Raw genomic sequence first — 13,993 nt, forward strand, 5'->3', positions numbered from 1 at the left:
TATAAAAAACTCCTATCTAAAAAAAATTGTTTAATTTAAATAATTTATAATAGGAAATTTTGACAGTATGTCTTTCTATTTGACGGAGAATCCATCACCAGTTGGATCTAAAATCCATGGATAATTATTTGGGCATTCCATGCATGTGAATAATCGAAGTGTTTCACCAGGTAATTCCCGTGTTGTTAATGGGCATGCATTTGGTAATGAACAGTAAGGTTGCCCTTTCACGTCACATTTTTCTTTCCATTCTTGGAAATCTCTTAAGCCAGTCAATTCAGTTGGATTTTGCATCCATTGGATAACTTGTAACATGGTAACGAAGTATACATCATTTCTGTCCAACATTTCTTCAATGAATTTAATTAATTCGTCTTTGAATTCTTTTTTGCTCTTTAACCATGAAGCATGGAAGTGAAGACCTAATGGAGCACGGTTGCTGTTGAAATGACGATTGAAATTGTGACGTAAGAGACGAGCAAATTGATCACCAGTTTGTACGTTGGAACATGAGTCAACCATATGACAACCAGGTAATGATTCGTCGAATGTTGGGTCATCACGACGATCTAATTCATTCATGACCATTTCCCAAACTGGATGACTTCTACTTGGGCAGTTGTGAGCATTACCATTACATTTGTGTGGCATACGGAAGTATAAAGTATATGGCCAAATTGGGACACGTCCTAAAGATGCTGTGATTGAGGCGTCGTACACAAAGAATTGATCGGCCATCATTTCGAATTGTTTGTTGCCACCAACACGTAAGTATGGGGCACGAACTCCAATAATTGATCCATCGGTAATGTTGGCAAAACGTTCAATAATTAAACGAGCACCCGCCATTTCAGCTAACCAATCATCGTATGATCCTTGTGACCAGTATTGTGGGTCATCTTTGTGTGTTAGCGAGAAGACGGAAATTTCATGACCACGACGATGTAAATCTTGTACAGCTGAATAATTTGTGTATTTATGGGATACGAAGAAGGTACCACGGATTTGACATCCATTTGGATTTACACGTTGTCCATTGAAGATTTCTTCATATAAATCAATATTGTCTACATTTACGGCTCCATTGAATGTTAATGTGATCATTTGTGGTACTTGAGTTGGTTCAATACCAGCTGGAATACGTGTTCCATCAGCAGAACAGAAACAATCTGGGAGTGAACATTGAGTTGGGTCACAATCTGGTGCTCTGTTAGGATCGCTGTCGACAGCTGAAAATATACCATACCATAGTTAGTCAAATGTTGATAAAATATGTTAGTAAACTAATCTAAGAAGAAATATTGTATATCCGGGTGTCTAATGGAGTTTATACTTGAATAAATGGGTAACAATTTGTAAAATTGCAAAAGTCCCCATCCATATGATGCCGCTTCAAATGTTACCCGGGGTCAAAGATCACAAAATACGATTTTTTGCGAATATTTCATTAATGATCACTGTTCGAAAAAATAGTGGTGATCAAATTTGTATATTAGGGAAATTTTCTACAAAAAACATCAATTTACTTTTTCCATAAGAATAACGGTTTTTAAGTACTTTCGATTATAATAGTTGTAACAGGCAGTATAAACTCTTTAACGGTATTTGTATTTTTCATTTCTAAGCATTCCATTTTCATTGAAGAGCGAAAATGGAAATGAAGCTAGTTTATACTTGTGAAGTTGATCATCTAATCTTTTTGTAATAGTTATTTCATTAATTTTCTTAAAAACCGAAAAAAAGTTGTTGAAAAAATTAAAATCTGACGAAAAAAGAAATTGTACGTTATTTGTAGGAAAATTTCCTAATATACAAATTTGATATCCACTATTTTTCCATAACAGTGAGCGTTAACGAAAAATCGTATTTTGAAACCTTTGATCCGCGATAAATTTTGTAGCGGTATTCAGATCGATGGGGACTTTTGGGATATTGTTAGCAGCCACAAATAGAAGGCTCATTCAAAAATTCAGCTTTCTGGGAATTTTTCCGAAGTGGAATCTCTGCGGTAATTCGATCGTTACACTGCAAAATTATCTGCAAACAAAAAATATACTTACAACATGCATTTTCATCAGATTCATCTTTGCAATCTGGTTTTCCATTACAGAACAATGATTTTTCAACACATTCACCATTTCCACATGATAATTTACCATCTGGGCAAACTGGTTCATCAGTCTTGAAAATTGGAAGGATTTTACGTGGTTCTAAATAGTTTTAAAAAAATAACGAAAATTTAAATTAACTATTTTTGCTAAAATTGAAAGTAAAGGTGGAAAAATTTGGTGCGTAAATAGCATATTTGTGCATTGGCAAAGTCACGGTTCAATTTTTAAAAAAATAGTTGATTTCTTCTTAGACGTTTTTTATACATATGGTATGGTTTAAGATATAACAGAAAATATTTTGAAAAAGAAAAGAAAAACACATTTAAGAGAGAAAAACAAAGAGAAATAACATAAAAATTAGAGCAAGGCATTGAAAAAGTATTAAAAACACAAAAATGAAGAGTTCCGTCCGAGAATGGAACTTTTAATAATATAAGGATGTTTTTTATACATCTTTTATTCAGGTAGGTTGAATTTATCAGTTTATTAGTATTTATCGGGAGTAAACGGAAATTGATCGGGGGAAAAAATTATAGGTAATAAGTCGCGTGTATAGGAATATTTGGTATTTATGCAAAAATTCGATTTCATCTATTTTTTGGTATAAAATATCGAAAAAGAATCATTTTTTTAATTGTTATTCCTTAATTTTTCGATATATTATACCTAAAACAGTAAGATTCCCATTTTTGCATAAATTATTTGATGGACTACTAGTGACGGAATATTTTTATAAGTAAATTTTCGAAGTAAAAACTTTGAAGTAATGAGGTGCCAAAAATAAAAATTTAAATAAAAAAATAAAAATTTTGAAAACAATATTTACAGAATAATAAAAATTAAAACATGCAAACTACAAATTACTTTCTGATTTTTGTTACGTAATACATGCAAAAATAAAGCAAGAATAAGAAGCAAAAAAAAAAAAAAAAATTAAGAAATACAAAAAGTGTTTAGATAATAATATAACGCCTACAGTGAAATCTACTACTACAAAAATTTTATATTAACTACAGTGAGACAAAACAATACAAACATGCAAACCATTTTTGTAAATTTTTTTTTAAATATGGGAGTGTCATCTGTCATGTGTGTATCATGAGTATTTAGGTATTAGGTAAATCTATTTATTAGGTGTTTGATTAGGTATATGTAAATTCCAAAAACCAAATTTTATTTTACAGTTGTATTATACGTGGTAATATATGCCCCTCAGTTTAAAAAATATCAGTTTTATTATCATTGTATAATTGCAATGGGCTAAAATTGCAAAACTAAAAAGTTGTACGAAAAATTGGATGTATATGGCCTCTTAGACTATGCCATTTTCTTTGATCATTTCGTTTGAGCACCTTCAAAGGTTTTTAACATTTTAATCGAAATATTTATTTCAATCCAGGCCAGTAAGTAATTAAAGCAGTAATCCAAAAATTTTTGTTGGAAAAATACACACTGAAGGTCTATGGCTCATACCGAAATGACATTATATCAGGGCTTGTCCCCGTTTTAGGTCACGTGATATACAGTTTAAAAATTACGATTTTTAATTTTTATATTTTAAAAGAAAAATGTGCTTTTATGACTCGAAATCAGAATATTTAAATATATTTTTACATAAATTTGAACTTTTTTCAAATTTCATAATTACTTTTTGACTAACGGTAATACCCTATTATAATTAATTGGGCATTAATATTAGTTTTTTGTATTTTTTGAGTATTTTGCTAATAAAAAGAAATCAAAATATTTTTACATATTTTTATTCTTTATAGTATGCTAATTTGGAGAATTCCATTGGTTTCAGTATATTAAAATATAATAGAGAAACGATTCAATGAAAGAGCTTAATGCCAATTTAATGAGAATAAAACTGATCCTTTTTAAAAAATGTTTCCGTGTGCGAATATAAAATGTGTGGAATGTTTTTATTTTGGAGTATGAAACCCCAAAAATCGTTTAATTGATTGGTTTTAAAAATGTTGTTTAATATTTTCCAAAACTACAAATTTGAATTTCAAACATCTACGAGTCTCCATCACCGCTGCATATTTTGTTCATTGATTTTTTTTTGCGGTTTTTGGACTTACTCTCAAGTTTGTCACAGTTGGTGACTTTACCCTTCCAATCGCATGTTTGTTTATCAACATCAAACGCCAATCCAGAGGGGCATTGAATTGATTTTAAACCAGATCTAGTGCACCTGGTTCAAAGAGAATAATGGGCTTAATTATAATAGAAATTAGTGATAAGGAGCAAATTCGAAATTAACTTTAAATAATTACTTCAATCTGTAATTATTTTTCACAAATTTTAATGAATGATATCAATTAAATCAATTTCGTTATCGTTAATTTTCGATGTTTTGCTCCTTATCGTAAAAATGACTTACTTTCTATTTGATCACAATTTTTAACATTAGTTTTCCAATCACAAGTCTGGCGATCAATATCGAACGCCAAACCGACTGGACATCTTACTGATGCTAATCGTGTAATACCATTTTCTTTTGCTGAATCGCACCTATAAATATACAGCATGAAATTTTAAGAACATTAATTTCTACAAATTGTTCATTTCATAAAAGTGGCGCTGTTTTTTAGTTTAGATAAATAAATTGAAAATTAGTTTCTATTTTGCTGAAACTGAAGTGTAAAACAATGCTGCTGCGTCTATTCCTGGAGTTTGTCGTAATACACGAATTAAACAAGGATTGAAAATTTTAAGATATACATTGCAACAACCTTTAATACTGCCAAGCGTGGTTCAAAATTTTATTAACTTGTATATAAAACTAGTTAGGGCATAAAAAAATTGTCAAGCTGTATATTGTACCGTACAGGCAATGAACGCTTGCAAAAGCTTGTTTGTCCTTCCAAAATGAATGACATTGTTAATGTAAACTTTTAAAATAAGGGGTTCTAAGGGCGCCATGGTAGTGGTTTATACGGAATGTCGCCAATTCATTTTACATTCTATTCCTGACTTGCCCACTATAAAATAAAAAGTAACATATGAAGTAAAAAAAAGTAAATAAAAATGAATAAAAAAGCACAGCTTTTTTTCCGACCTTTTATTATGCTCCTTAGAACTTAATATATTTTTCCAAAGTTTGTGCTAATTTTGTGAGAATTTAGCTAAAAAGTATTGTATATAATTCAGTAATTATAGGTATTAAACAGACAGACATTTGGTATCAAAGGTTTTTCAAGTCTCATCATTTTACACTAAGTCCCTGTTTTCGGCAAATTGTCTTTTAAACATCGTACATATTTTTCTTCCGTCAGTGGAAATTTCAATAAATACTAGCTTCTCCATTTATCTAGAATGGACACCTTTTACAAACCTTACTACATCCCGGCAATCGCCATCTGTTGACAATCGGAAGTATTCATCGGCTGGTCGATTTTCACATAATTCTTCTGTTGTTTGGTCCGCACCTTCATCATCATCTTGTCGTTTTATTCTAATGTTATCTGCGAAGGCTGCAATTAAAAAAACAAAAACGTGTTATTGATTAAAAATCGATTAGCATTCATAAAATTTACTGTTATTTTTGCATTATTTAAAATAAATCCCACACACAAAATCTGAAGGTTATTCTCCTTTAATTACTAATATTTGCAAATATTGAATATTGAATAATTCAGGAAACATGTAATTGAGGAAATTAGTTGTATATATTTTTTAATTAAAAAATATAGGTTTTGTTTGAAAAAAATTGAAAAACTTGTTCAAGAAAATATATATCAATTATGACCTTGTCAGTTATTCTGTGTCACTGATTACGGCAAACCTTTTATTGTGCTAATGTAACTTTTTATAAATATTAACAAATATATATTTGAATATCACAATCAATTTCTTAAGCAAAAACAAAGTGTTGAACCTTTATGGAAACCGTTATACTGATGTTTAAAGGGGCTTTTGATAGTGATGGTTTAAGTTAACAAAAAAACTTTGATTTTTTTTATTTTCCATTTTATTTGATGGATTTCTTTTCGAGGATGCATTCAAATCATTGGCAAAAACTATAGTAGTTTTTTCTAGTAATGAATGGAGTTATATTATTACAACCTTATATCGAAAGCGTGTTTTGATTTATTTTAGCCAGAATTAATTTTGATAATTTAGAAGAACTGCTGTTTTGATTTTTAACAGTAACTTTTATCTCTTTCATAAAAATAGTAATTGTAACATTTTTAATGCAGGTATTTCCATTAGAAATTACAACAATAATTTTACTAAATAATTAAAATTATTTCATGAATGAAAAATTAATATTTGCATTAAAATTACATAATTTTTATATGAATGATATAAGTAACATTTTTTAATATTTTTATTTTACGCAATTTGTCGTTTTAAAGAATTTATTACAAATTGTGAATCGAAGTATGAAAATTCATATTCACGCTTGATACTATTATTAAATGTAATATAAATTTCTATGTATGATACATATTTACAGGCAATGATTGGTGTGTAAACGTCACGCAACCTCTATATATAGAAACCAAAAGTATACAAGCCTCGTTTGGATCAAGAAAAAAAATTTTGCGTAAAGAAAAAAATTTTTTTTAGCAATTTAAAACTGTTATATAGGTACTAATTTAGACTTTTAAATAAAAATTAGTCTTTGATATTAGGCTTTGGGTAGTTAAATGCTAAATACTAAAACATTTATCAATTACTGTACGCTCCAATTTTTTTAAAAATATATTGAATTGAATAACTACATATTTTTATTATTTTATTGATTATAGAGGTTCAAATATGTCCAATATAAAGATAAAAAACACAACTTGAAGTGAGGGTTTGCTTGATGGTTAAATCGATCAATAATAAGTGGGACACTTTCTTAAATAGTGAAAACTTTGAATATGGTTTTAAACATAATATTTATTTATTAATGTTATTTTATACACAAAATATATTAATAATATATTAGCTATTGATTATTACCATTAATAATTAATATATTTATTTATGAAAGTATATGATTTATTTGTATGGATTTCATTAATAAATAAACAAAAAAGATTGTTTAAAAGAATTATTTAAAAAAAAATAAACATTTGAGATTAATGGATAACATCATTAGTGGTTCATGATTTAGCCTTTGTATTTTTATTTTCTTATTAATTTAATTAATAATTTTTAATAACAGGGAGGTTACAGATAATATCATAGGTTTTTAGATAAAAATAGGAAATCATAGATGATACAGATAGTATATGAATAGACAAAATTAGATGAGAAATATATAGTGGATAGTAGGTATCTATAGGCACTAATTGTACTATGCAAAAATAATAAGGCGGTATCACGTCATCTGAATCATGGCCATAACGAAAAATAAGAAAATTCCCATCTGTTTAATTAATTTTTTCTATTTTTAATGAATACTTCTGATTTCCAGCTTGATACGACGTAAATCAGGAAAGATAAAAAACTTTTTGACACTATTTCCAAAGTTATATCTTAGAAAAAAAAAAACGTTTGTAAGTTTTCAAACTACCAAACTTGTCATCCGCTTGTTAGCCATCTTGTCTACTTATTAACTTCAAAGGTCAATTATCCAATTAGTGAATATTCCAAAAGTTTTTGATAAAAAGCCAAAATGGAATCAATAAACACTTTTCTTTGTATTGATAAATTAAATGTATTATAGTAGCATATCGATTGTAATGTTTTACTAAAGCAACTGACTAGATTTGAAGTTTGAAATGATTGGTGAGATTAAAAGATCAGTTAGCAATTTGGCATTAATTTAAGAAATTTTCTGTCCTGATGTATTACTAGAAAATTATAGGCGAAATTTACAGAAAGGTTTGATTTTTACGTTAGTTATTGAAACTTTTATATTTTTTCTGGTGGAAGCGCAAGGAAATCATAAAAATTAAGCGTTTCATCTTCATCATTATTATAGAAATAGTTAATGATCTTCAAAATTGGTAACCAGATTTTGATTTTACGTGGCTAAATCATTCCGATTAAATCAGCCATCGAATAACACGGAAATTGGTCTATATGGGAACTATAATGCCAGTTATAGATATATAACACTCTCGTTTTTTATGGTCGGTCAAATGTGCAATTTTTTGGTCACATTGGTAATAGATATAACTTGCATGGTAAGTAGTATAATGGAATTAAATTTGAATTAAAAATGGTTCTTGTTTTCAGTCTAGACACCGTTAAACGGTAAGTTTAATACATAACTTAACTGTATATATTTGCATTAAAAAGAAATAAATATTATATGTACAAATTCAATTAAATATTCAAACCAATATTTTAATTACTATTATGAAGGTGTTATTGTACTTAAAATAACACAAAAAAGGAATACAAATTTATAAATAAATTAATATTATAGCGGAATATTGTTTTTGTTTTGTTTTTTGATCAACCATCCATCCTATGCGAACAATTAACATATAATTTATTCATAAAACTTTATAAAATTACTATATTTAATAAAATAGTAATTATTATTGACCTTAAAATTAAAAAATATATAAAAAAATATTTATAAACAAAACAAAAATAATATAAATTAAATGTTAATTTATTAGCAGCGAACCTAATTTGTAAATTTTAAATAATAATAATTAACTTTTTAAAAATAAATATATATTTATACAGAAACTTTCATTTTAAATATGAAAGATTTGTAAGGCAACCATCGGTACATATGCGCTTAAATATTTTTTTTTTTTCAAACAAGTTATTTATAAAAAACAGATTTATATTATTCACTTAAAAAACAAGTTTTACTTTCGTTTTTTATTTTATTTTTTTAAAACATTCTTTTTCTTTCAATTGATTTATTTGTTTGAAATAAAAATATGCAGTGATAAACATTTATAGCGACATCAACACGATTCAAATACCGGTGAATATTATATTTTATTCGAAAAAGATACGACGCTGACGTTATATAACCATATATATATATATACACGCTATATAAAGTATGTCGATCTATTTTTCAAATGTAACAATCACTAAGTAGAGGGAAATGCCGATGGTCGTCAATAAGTTACAAGTGAAAGACCCTGGAACTTAGATAAATCGAAATTGTGATTATACGAGCTCCCCAGTTTGCACATTCTGGTATTTTTGCACTTCGAATTAATTCTCAATTCCTCTTGTATTTATCCGTAGGTTGTGGTTAAAAAATATAATTAATAATGTTAAATAATAAAAAACTATTCGCGAAATTTTGACGTCCGAGTTTTGACTTTCATCCTTTGCATAATTTTTCCACTTTGCTATTATTTTTAAAATTGAATTGTTTGTCTACAGTTTAAGACTTCTAATGTTCCGAATGTTTTTCGTTATCGTTTTTTCTAGTAATAAATGTTGTAAAATTTATTATATCAATTTCAATAAGTTTGAGTGATGCCTTAGGTGTCACTATAAATGATTTTCACTATAAAATATGCCAACGACTAAACCGCAAAACGTTATATAAAAATTTAACTTGTAAAAGTTTTATGAAGAAATATTTGATTAGATATTTTATAAAATAATATTTAATTATTTAATAACAATTTAAAATAGTTACTTTCTATTTTTGAATAATTAATTCAATTTTTTTTTTTTTAAATAAATATTTAATTATTAAAACAAAACAAATTCCAAATGTCATTTTAAAATAATTTTGAAAAATTTTAATTTTAATATTACATAAATAAATTATTCTAATTATGTTTTGTTTTAAAAGACATTTTATTTTTTCTTGAAATTTTTAGGTGTGGTATGTTTTTTGAGAATAAATTTTGAATTAATTTCTTATTTATTTTGCAATTCACGTATTGTTTATTTTCAGATATTGATTCTAAGAATTTAAATTAATAAAAAAAAAAAAATAATAATAATAATTTTTCAAATAATTAATAAATATTTTTACCGGAAAATTATCGTATATTATGTAATCAATATAATGAAAAACGGAATCTAGTAATTAATTATAATTAAATAAAAAAAATCAGTGTATTAATTAACGGAAAATTAACGCTTAATTACCTAACGGAAAACTGTTACAGAAGAAAATTATTAGGTCAAGGTTCCAAAACTTCGATTAACCTTTTATTATGCTTAAAATTAAATAAATAAAAATTTTTTTTTGGACTTACCTAAATTTATTAATAATAGACACAGCCATAATACCTTTTGGTTCATCGTCGCCATTGTCGCTTAACCACTGGCCAAGAAGTGGTAAATACCTTGTTTTATATTTATACAATGTTAATTACGCATGCGTGCAACAAACTTAGAACTGTATGTATTAAAATGTAACCACGAATGAAAAAATGACTTAAAACAAATTTTTACTTTGGTTGTTGGTAAGATAGATCACTTTCACCTGTATGAATGTACGTAGTGATGATTGTTATTAGAGGAGCGGCCACAAGCCTATAGTCAGAGGCCTCCAACAATTATTCTTTGTAAATTATTATTTCTTTATACTTGTTGAATACTGATGGTTTGAGGTCGACTAGCTGTTTTGTCAACAACACCTAACTCTTTATATTAAAACTACCATTCTTTATTATTATTAAATTATTTATAAAGACTCTCAATTTCTTTTTTTTTCTTCGTCTTTGTTGTTTGTTGTACTTTATATGCTTTGCTTTAATGAGTTTGTTGTTGGTGAAGATTGTTGATATTATTATGGAAGTCGTTTATTTGGAAAGTTTAATTATCATATATTGTTGCAATGATGATTGTTTTGTTGTTTAATAATCATAATAAAATCATTTTATATTTTAATAATTATTTTATTGTTTTATTATTTAATTCTTCTTTAAAAATTCATAAATATATCCTATAGGCTCTTTCCCATACTACTAAATCCGCCAATACAGCTGAAAGGCCAATAGAATATCTGAAAAAGATATGGCTTACGTGTTGTTTTCGGCTACAGCTCAGAAGTTGTTTAAATCTCTGGGGGTACTCACACAATGGACCTGCCGAGTCCACTCGCCCGGAACATGAGGACAGGAGTAATTAAACAAATTCTGCTAGAAATATTGTTTTGCTTCCTTGTAAGCGATATAACTCGTAAATGGTGCACTTTAGGATACTGCTGCTATGGAACTTTTTGTTCCTTAGATGTTGTTCTATAACCTAAAAAAAAAAAAAATATTTTATTTGCAAATAATTGTTTATAATAAAATTGACCACTCTTTCTTCTAGTAGAAATGACCACTCTTATTATATCCTTAGATATTTGAAAAGAAAAACTATTTTATTCGAAAACAAACAAAAGGTGGAAAAATATTAGAAGTCCTCATATGCATAGAACCTTGCATAGTTCTCCATTTCTCTTATTGTTATTTCTACGCATTTATAAAATAATTTATGTTATATCCCTAGATATTTGAAAAGAAAATATAATTTATTTGAAAATAAACAAAAGGTAGAAAAATATTAAAAATCGTAAACCTTCAAATGATTATAATTAGAGACATAAACAAGATAATTAATATTTATATAATAAAATAAAAAAAATTAATTGTCAACCGTTATTTAAAAACAATAAAAATTAAAACCAAAAATAATGATTAAAAATTTGCAATATTTACATCATTTTGAATTCTAAAAGTTTATAATAAAAACATTTTTAATATTTATTCAATTGGCAAAAATTTCTTTTTAATATATTTATCAAAAATATTTAAAAAATTATTCTTTTTATTAATTTATCCAAATTTTGTGCTCATTGAATAATAGTACTGATTTCAAAATATTGAATATAAAACAGATTCTGTGTAAATATAAAGTTTTATATAAATATTTTGTAATTTAAATATATTTAGTCTCATTAAATTACAAAAATTCAAAAAAGACATTCCTTAAACGATGAAAAGTTTAGCTAATAAAAATAGCATTTATTTTTTGGGCTTGAATTTGAAAAAACGCAGCAGGTAATATATCGGTCAATATGAAAACTTGTTAAAATTCAAAAAATCATGATGTCAAAAAAAAAACTTGTGATATCCCACGGTCAAAAAATTTTTGTCATTTTATTTGAATTTTTCTCGGACCTTCCACCAACTTTTACATTGAGAGCCTTATGATAACTAAAGAATATTTTAAAAATTATCATCGCGTACAGTAGGTCAATACACCACATTAAATAAATAGAGCAGGAATGATATAACGTAAGATTTTCAATTGAAAGTTTAGACAAAAAAATTACAGCAAAATAGTGAATTTCCAAAAATCGATTAGCCGAAGCTTAAATTAATATAGTTGTTCCGTGCCCAATATAATTCTAATAGAAGAATTCTAGCTAGAATTTGGTTTGGAATTAATATTGTAACAAAAACAGTGACTTGTAGATAAAATTATGGCTTATATCGATTAAGGGGTTGTTTGATCCGACTCTCAATGATCAAAATATGTCAGATTTAAGCATTGCATGTTAAATTTTGGATTATATTAATTTTAAAAAGGCTTTAGGTCAGGTGACTTCGATTCATCATAATTAAAAATTCATGTTTCATACCCGCCACGCTGGATCTTGGATTATTTCATCATAAACCAATATTTGAACTTATCTCTATTTAGAGTGCTCTTATTCGACTTACCATGGTCATAATATATGAAAATGATATTCCGATCCTCAATTTATGTTTAATTTCCATTGTTTATTGTTTCTGTTCCTAAAAGCATAGCATACATGTGTTTTTTATCGTGTACCGGCAGCTCTAATGAAAAAAATAAGTTTATAAGTTGTTTGTGTTTAGAAGGAGATAGTTTAATAATTGAAAATGATGATGATAATCTTCATTGTGAATCATTGTTTTCAGTAATAAAAGAAATTTACCTACAATAAATTTAAATAAAATGTTTATATTGTATGTATTACATGTTAATTTGTCATCATTAATTTCTAGGATTTCTTATAAAAACATTAAAACGTATATTTTAAGTGTAGGCATATGTTTTTATTATGGAGACTTCAATGCTAGACTAGAACGAATACCTATGGATATTTCATATTTTTTGTATGTATATTTATTTTAGTTAAGTATACATATAATATAAATATTAAATACCTATATATTAAATATATAGCGGAATCTTTTATTTTGGCCATAGATGGCTCTAAAAGTACATGTCTGAATGAATGCAACTTTTTATACCATGTAAATATGAATTTATCAAGATATACGAAGTTCAGTCCCAAGTTTGTAACGTTTAAAATATTGATGCTACCAGCAAAATTTTGGTATAGGTGTTCATAAAATCATCTAATTAGTCCATTTTTGATTCTCTGTCCGTCTGCCCGGCCATCTGTTTGTTTGTACAAGATAACTCAAAAACGAAAAAAGAGATCAAGCTGAAATTATAGCATGCTCAGGACATAAAAAGTGAGTCAAGTTCGTAAATGACCCACAAAGGTCAATTGGATCTTTTAAACCGTTACAGATAAAACAAAAGTTTAAATGTAAAAAATGTTCCTTATAAAAAAATTAACAAGTTTTGAAACATTTTTTCATAAACATCACTGTTTACTCGTGAGAGCGCAAATGAAGCGCAAATTATATAGTATGTATTATATGGGAATATCGGTAATGTGTGCCGATATTCACTGCCTTTATGGTAGTGTTGATTACGCAATGTATTACGCATGGTATTTCAACAATTAACTCAGTTAATTGATTATCTTCACTGGTTAAATTGAAAATCAGGAATAAAGTGATCAGTACATACGGGTAAAAACAAAATATTATCTGGAAATAATTTTTTTTGTATGTAAAGGTAAAAGAGGTGAAAGATTCTGCCTCTTGTTTTTCGAATTTCCATCCAAGATTGGGAATACGAAAAAGGGGGCTTAATTTTATACATTTTTCTAACTTTCT

The 13,993-nt window shown here is 27.1% G+C and overlaps 1 protein-coding gene across 2 annotated transcripts; it reads right to left on the bottom strand.

The window, feature by feature from the left end:
• On the bottom strand, nucleotides 1-10,601 carry LOC123290792 (chitin deacetylase 1). Of its 2 annotated transcripts, none has more exons than XM_044871124.1 (5): nucleotides 10,256-10,601; nucleotides 5,455-5,593; nucleotides 4,199-4,311; nucleotides 2,061-2,210; nucleotides 1-1,229 (listed from the first exon to the last, which is right to left on the bottom strand). In XM_044871124.1, exons 1-5 carry the CDS (start codon nucleotides 10,308-10,310, stop codon nucleotides 76-78), a joined length of 1,611 nt encoding a protein of 536 aa, XP_044727059.1. In that variant the 5' UTR covers nucleotides 10,311-10,601; the 3' UTR covers nucleotides 1-75. The 2 variants fall into 2 exon arrangements, with proteins under 2 accessions (XP_044727059.1, XP_044727058.1); XM_044871123.1 differs by lacking the exon at nucleotides 4,199-4,311 and adding an exon at nucleotides 4,501-4,631 and having other exon boundaries at nucleotides 10,256-10,598.
• Nucleotides 10,602-13,993: the final 3,392 nt, after the last annotated feature.

The sequence above is a fragment of the Chrysoperla carnea genome, chromosome 1, assembly GCF_905475395.1.
Source record: "Chrysoperla carnea chromosome 1, inChrCarn1.1, whole genome shotgun sequence".
Lineage (NCBI taxonomy): Eukaryota > Metazoa > Arthropoda > Insecta > Neuroptera > Chrysopidae > Chrysoperla > Chrysoperla carnea.

Bases quoted from the DNA above. Each gene is read 5' to 3' on its own strand.
- LOC123290792 (XM_044871123.1), bottom strand. From the start codon at position 10,310: ATGGCGACGATGAACCAAAAGGTATTATGGCTGTGTCTATTATTAATA. The intron at 5,594-10,255 runs GTAAGTCCAAAA...TTTTAATTGCAG, and splicing joins TCTATTATTAATAAATTTAG to CCTTCGCAGATAACATTAGA. The intron at 2,211-4,500 runs GTAAGTCATTTT...AAAACTATTTAG, and splicing joins AAATTGTGATCAAATAGAAA to AACCACGTAAAATCCTTCCA.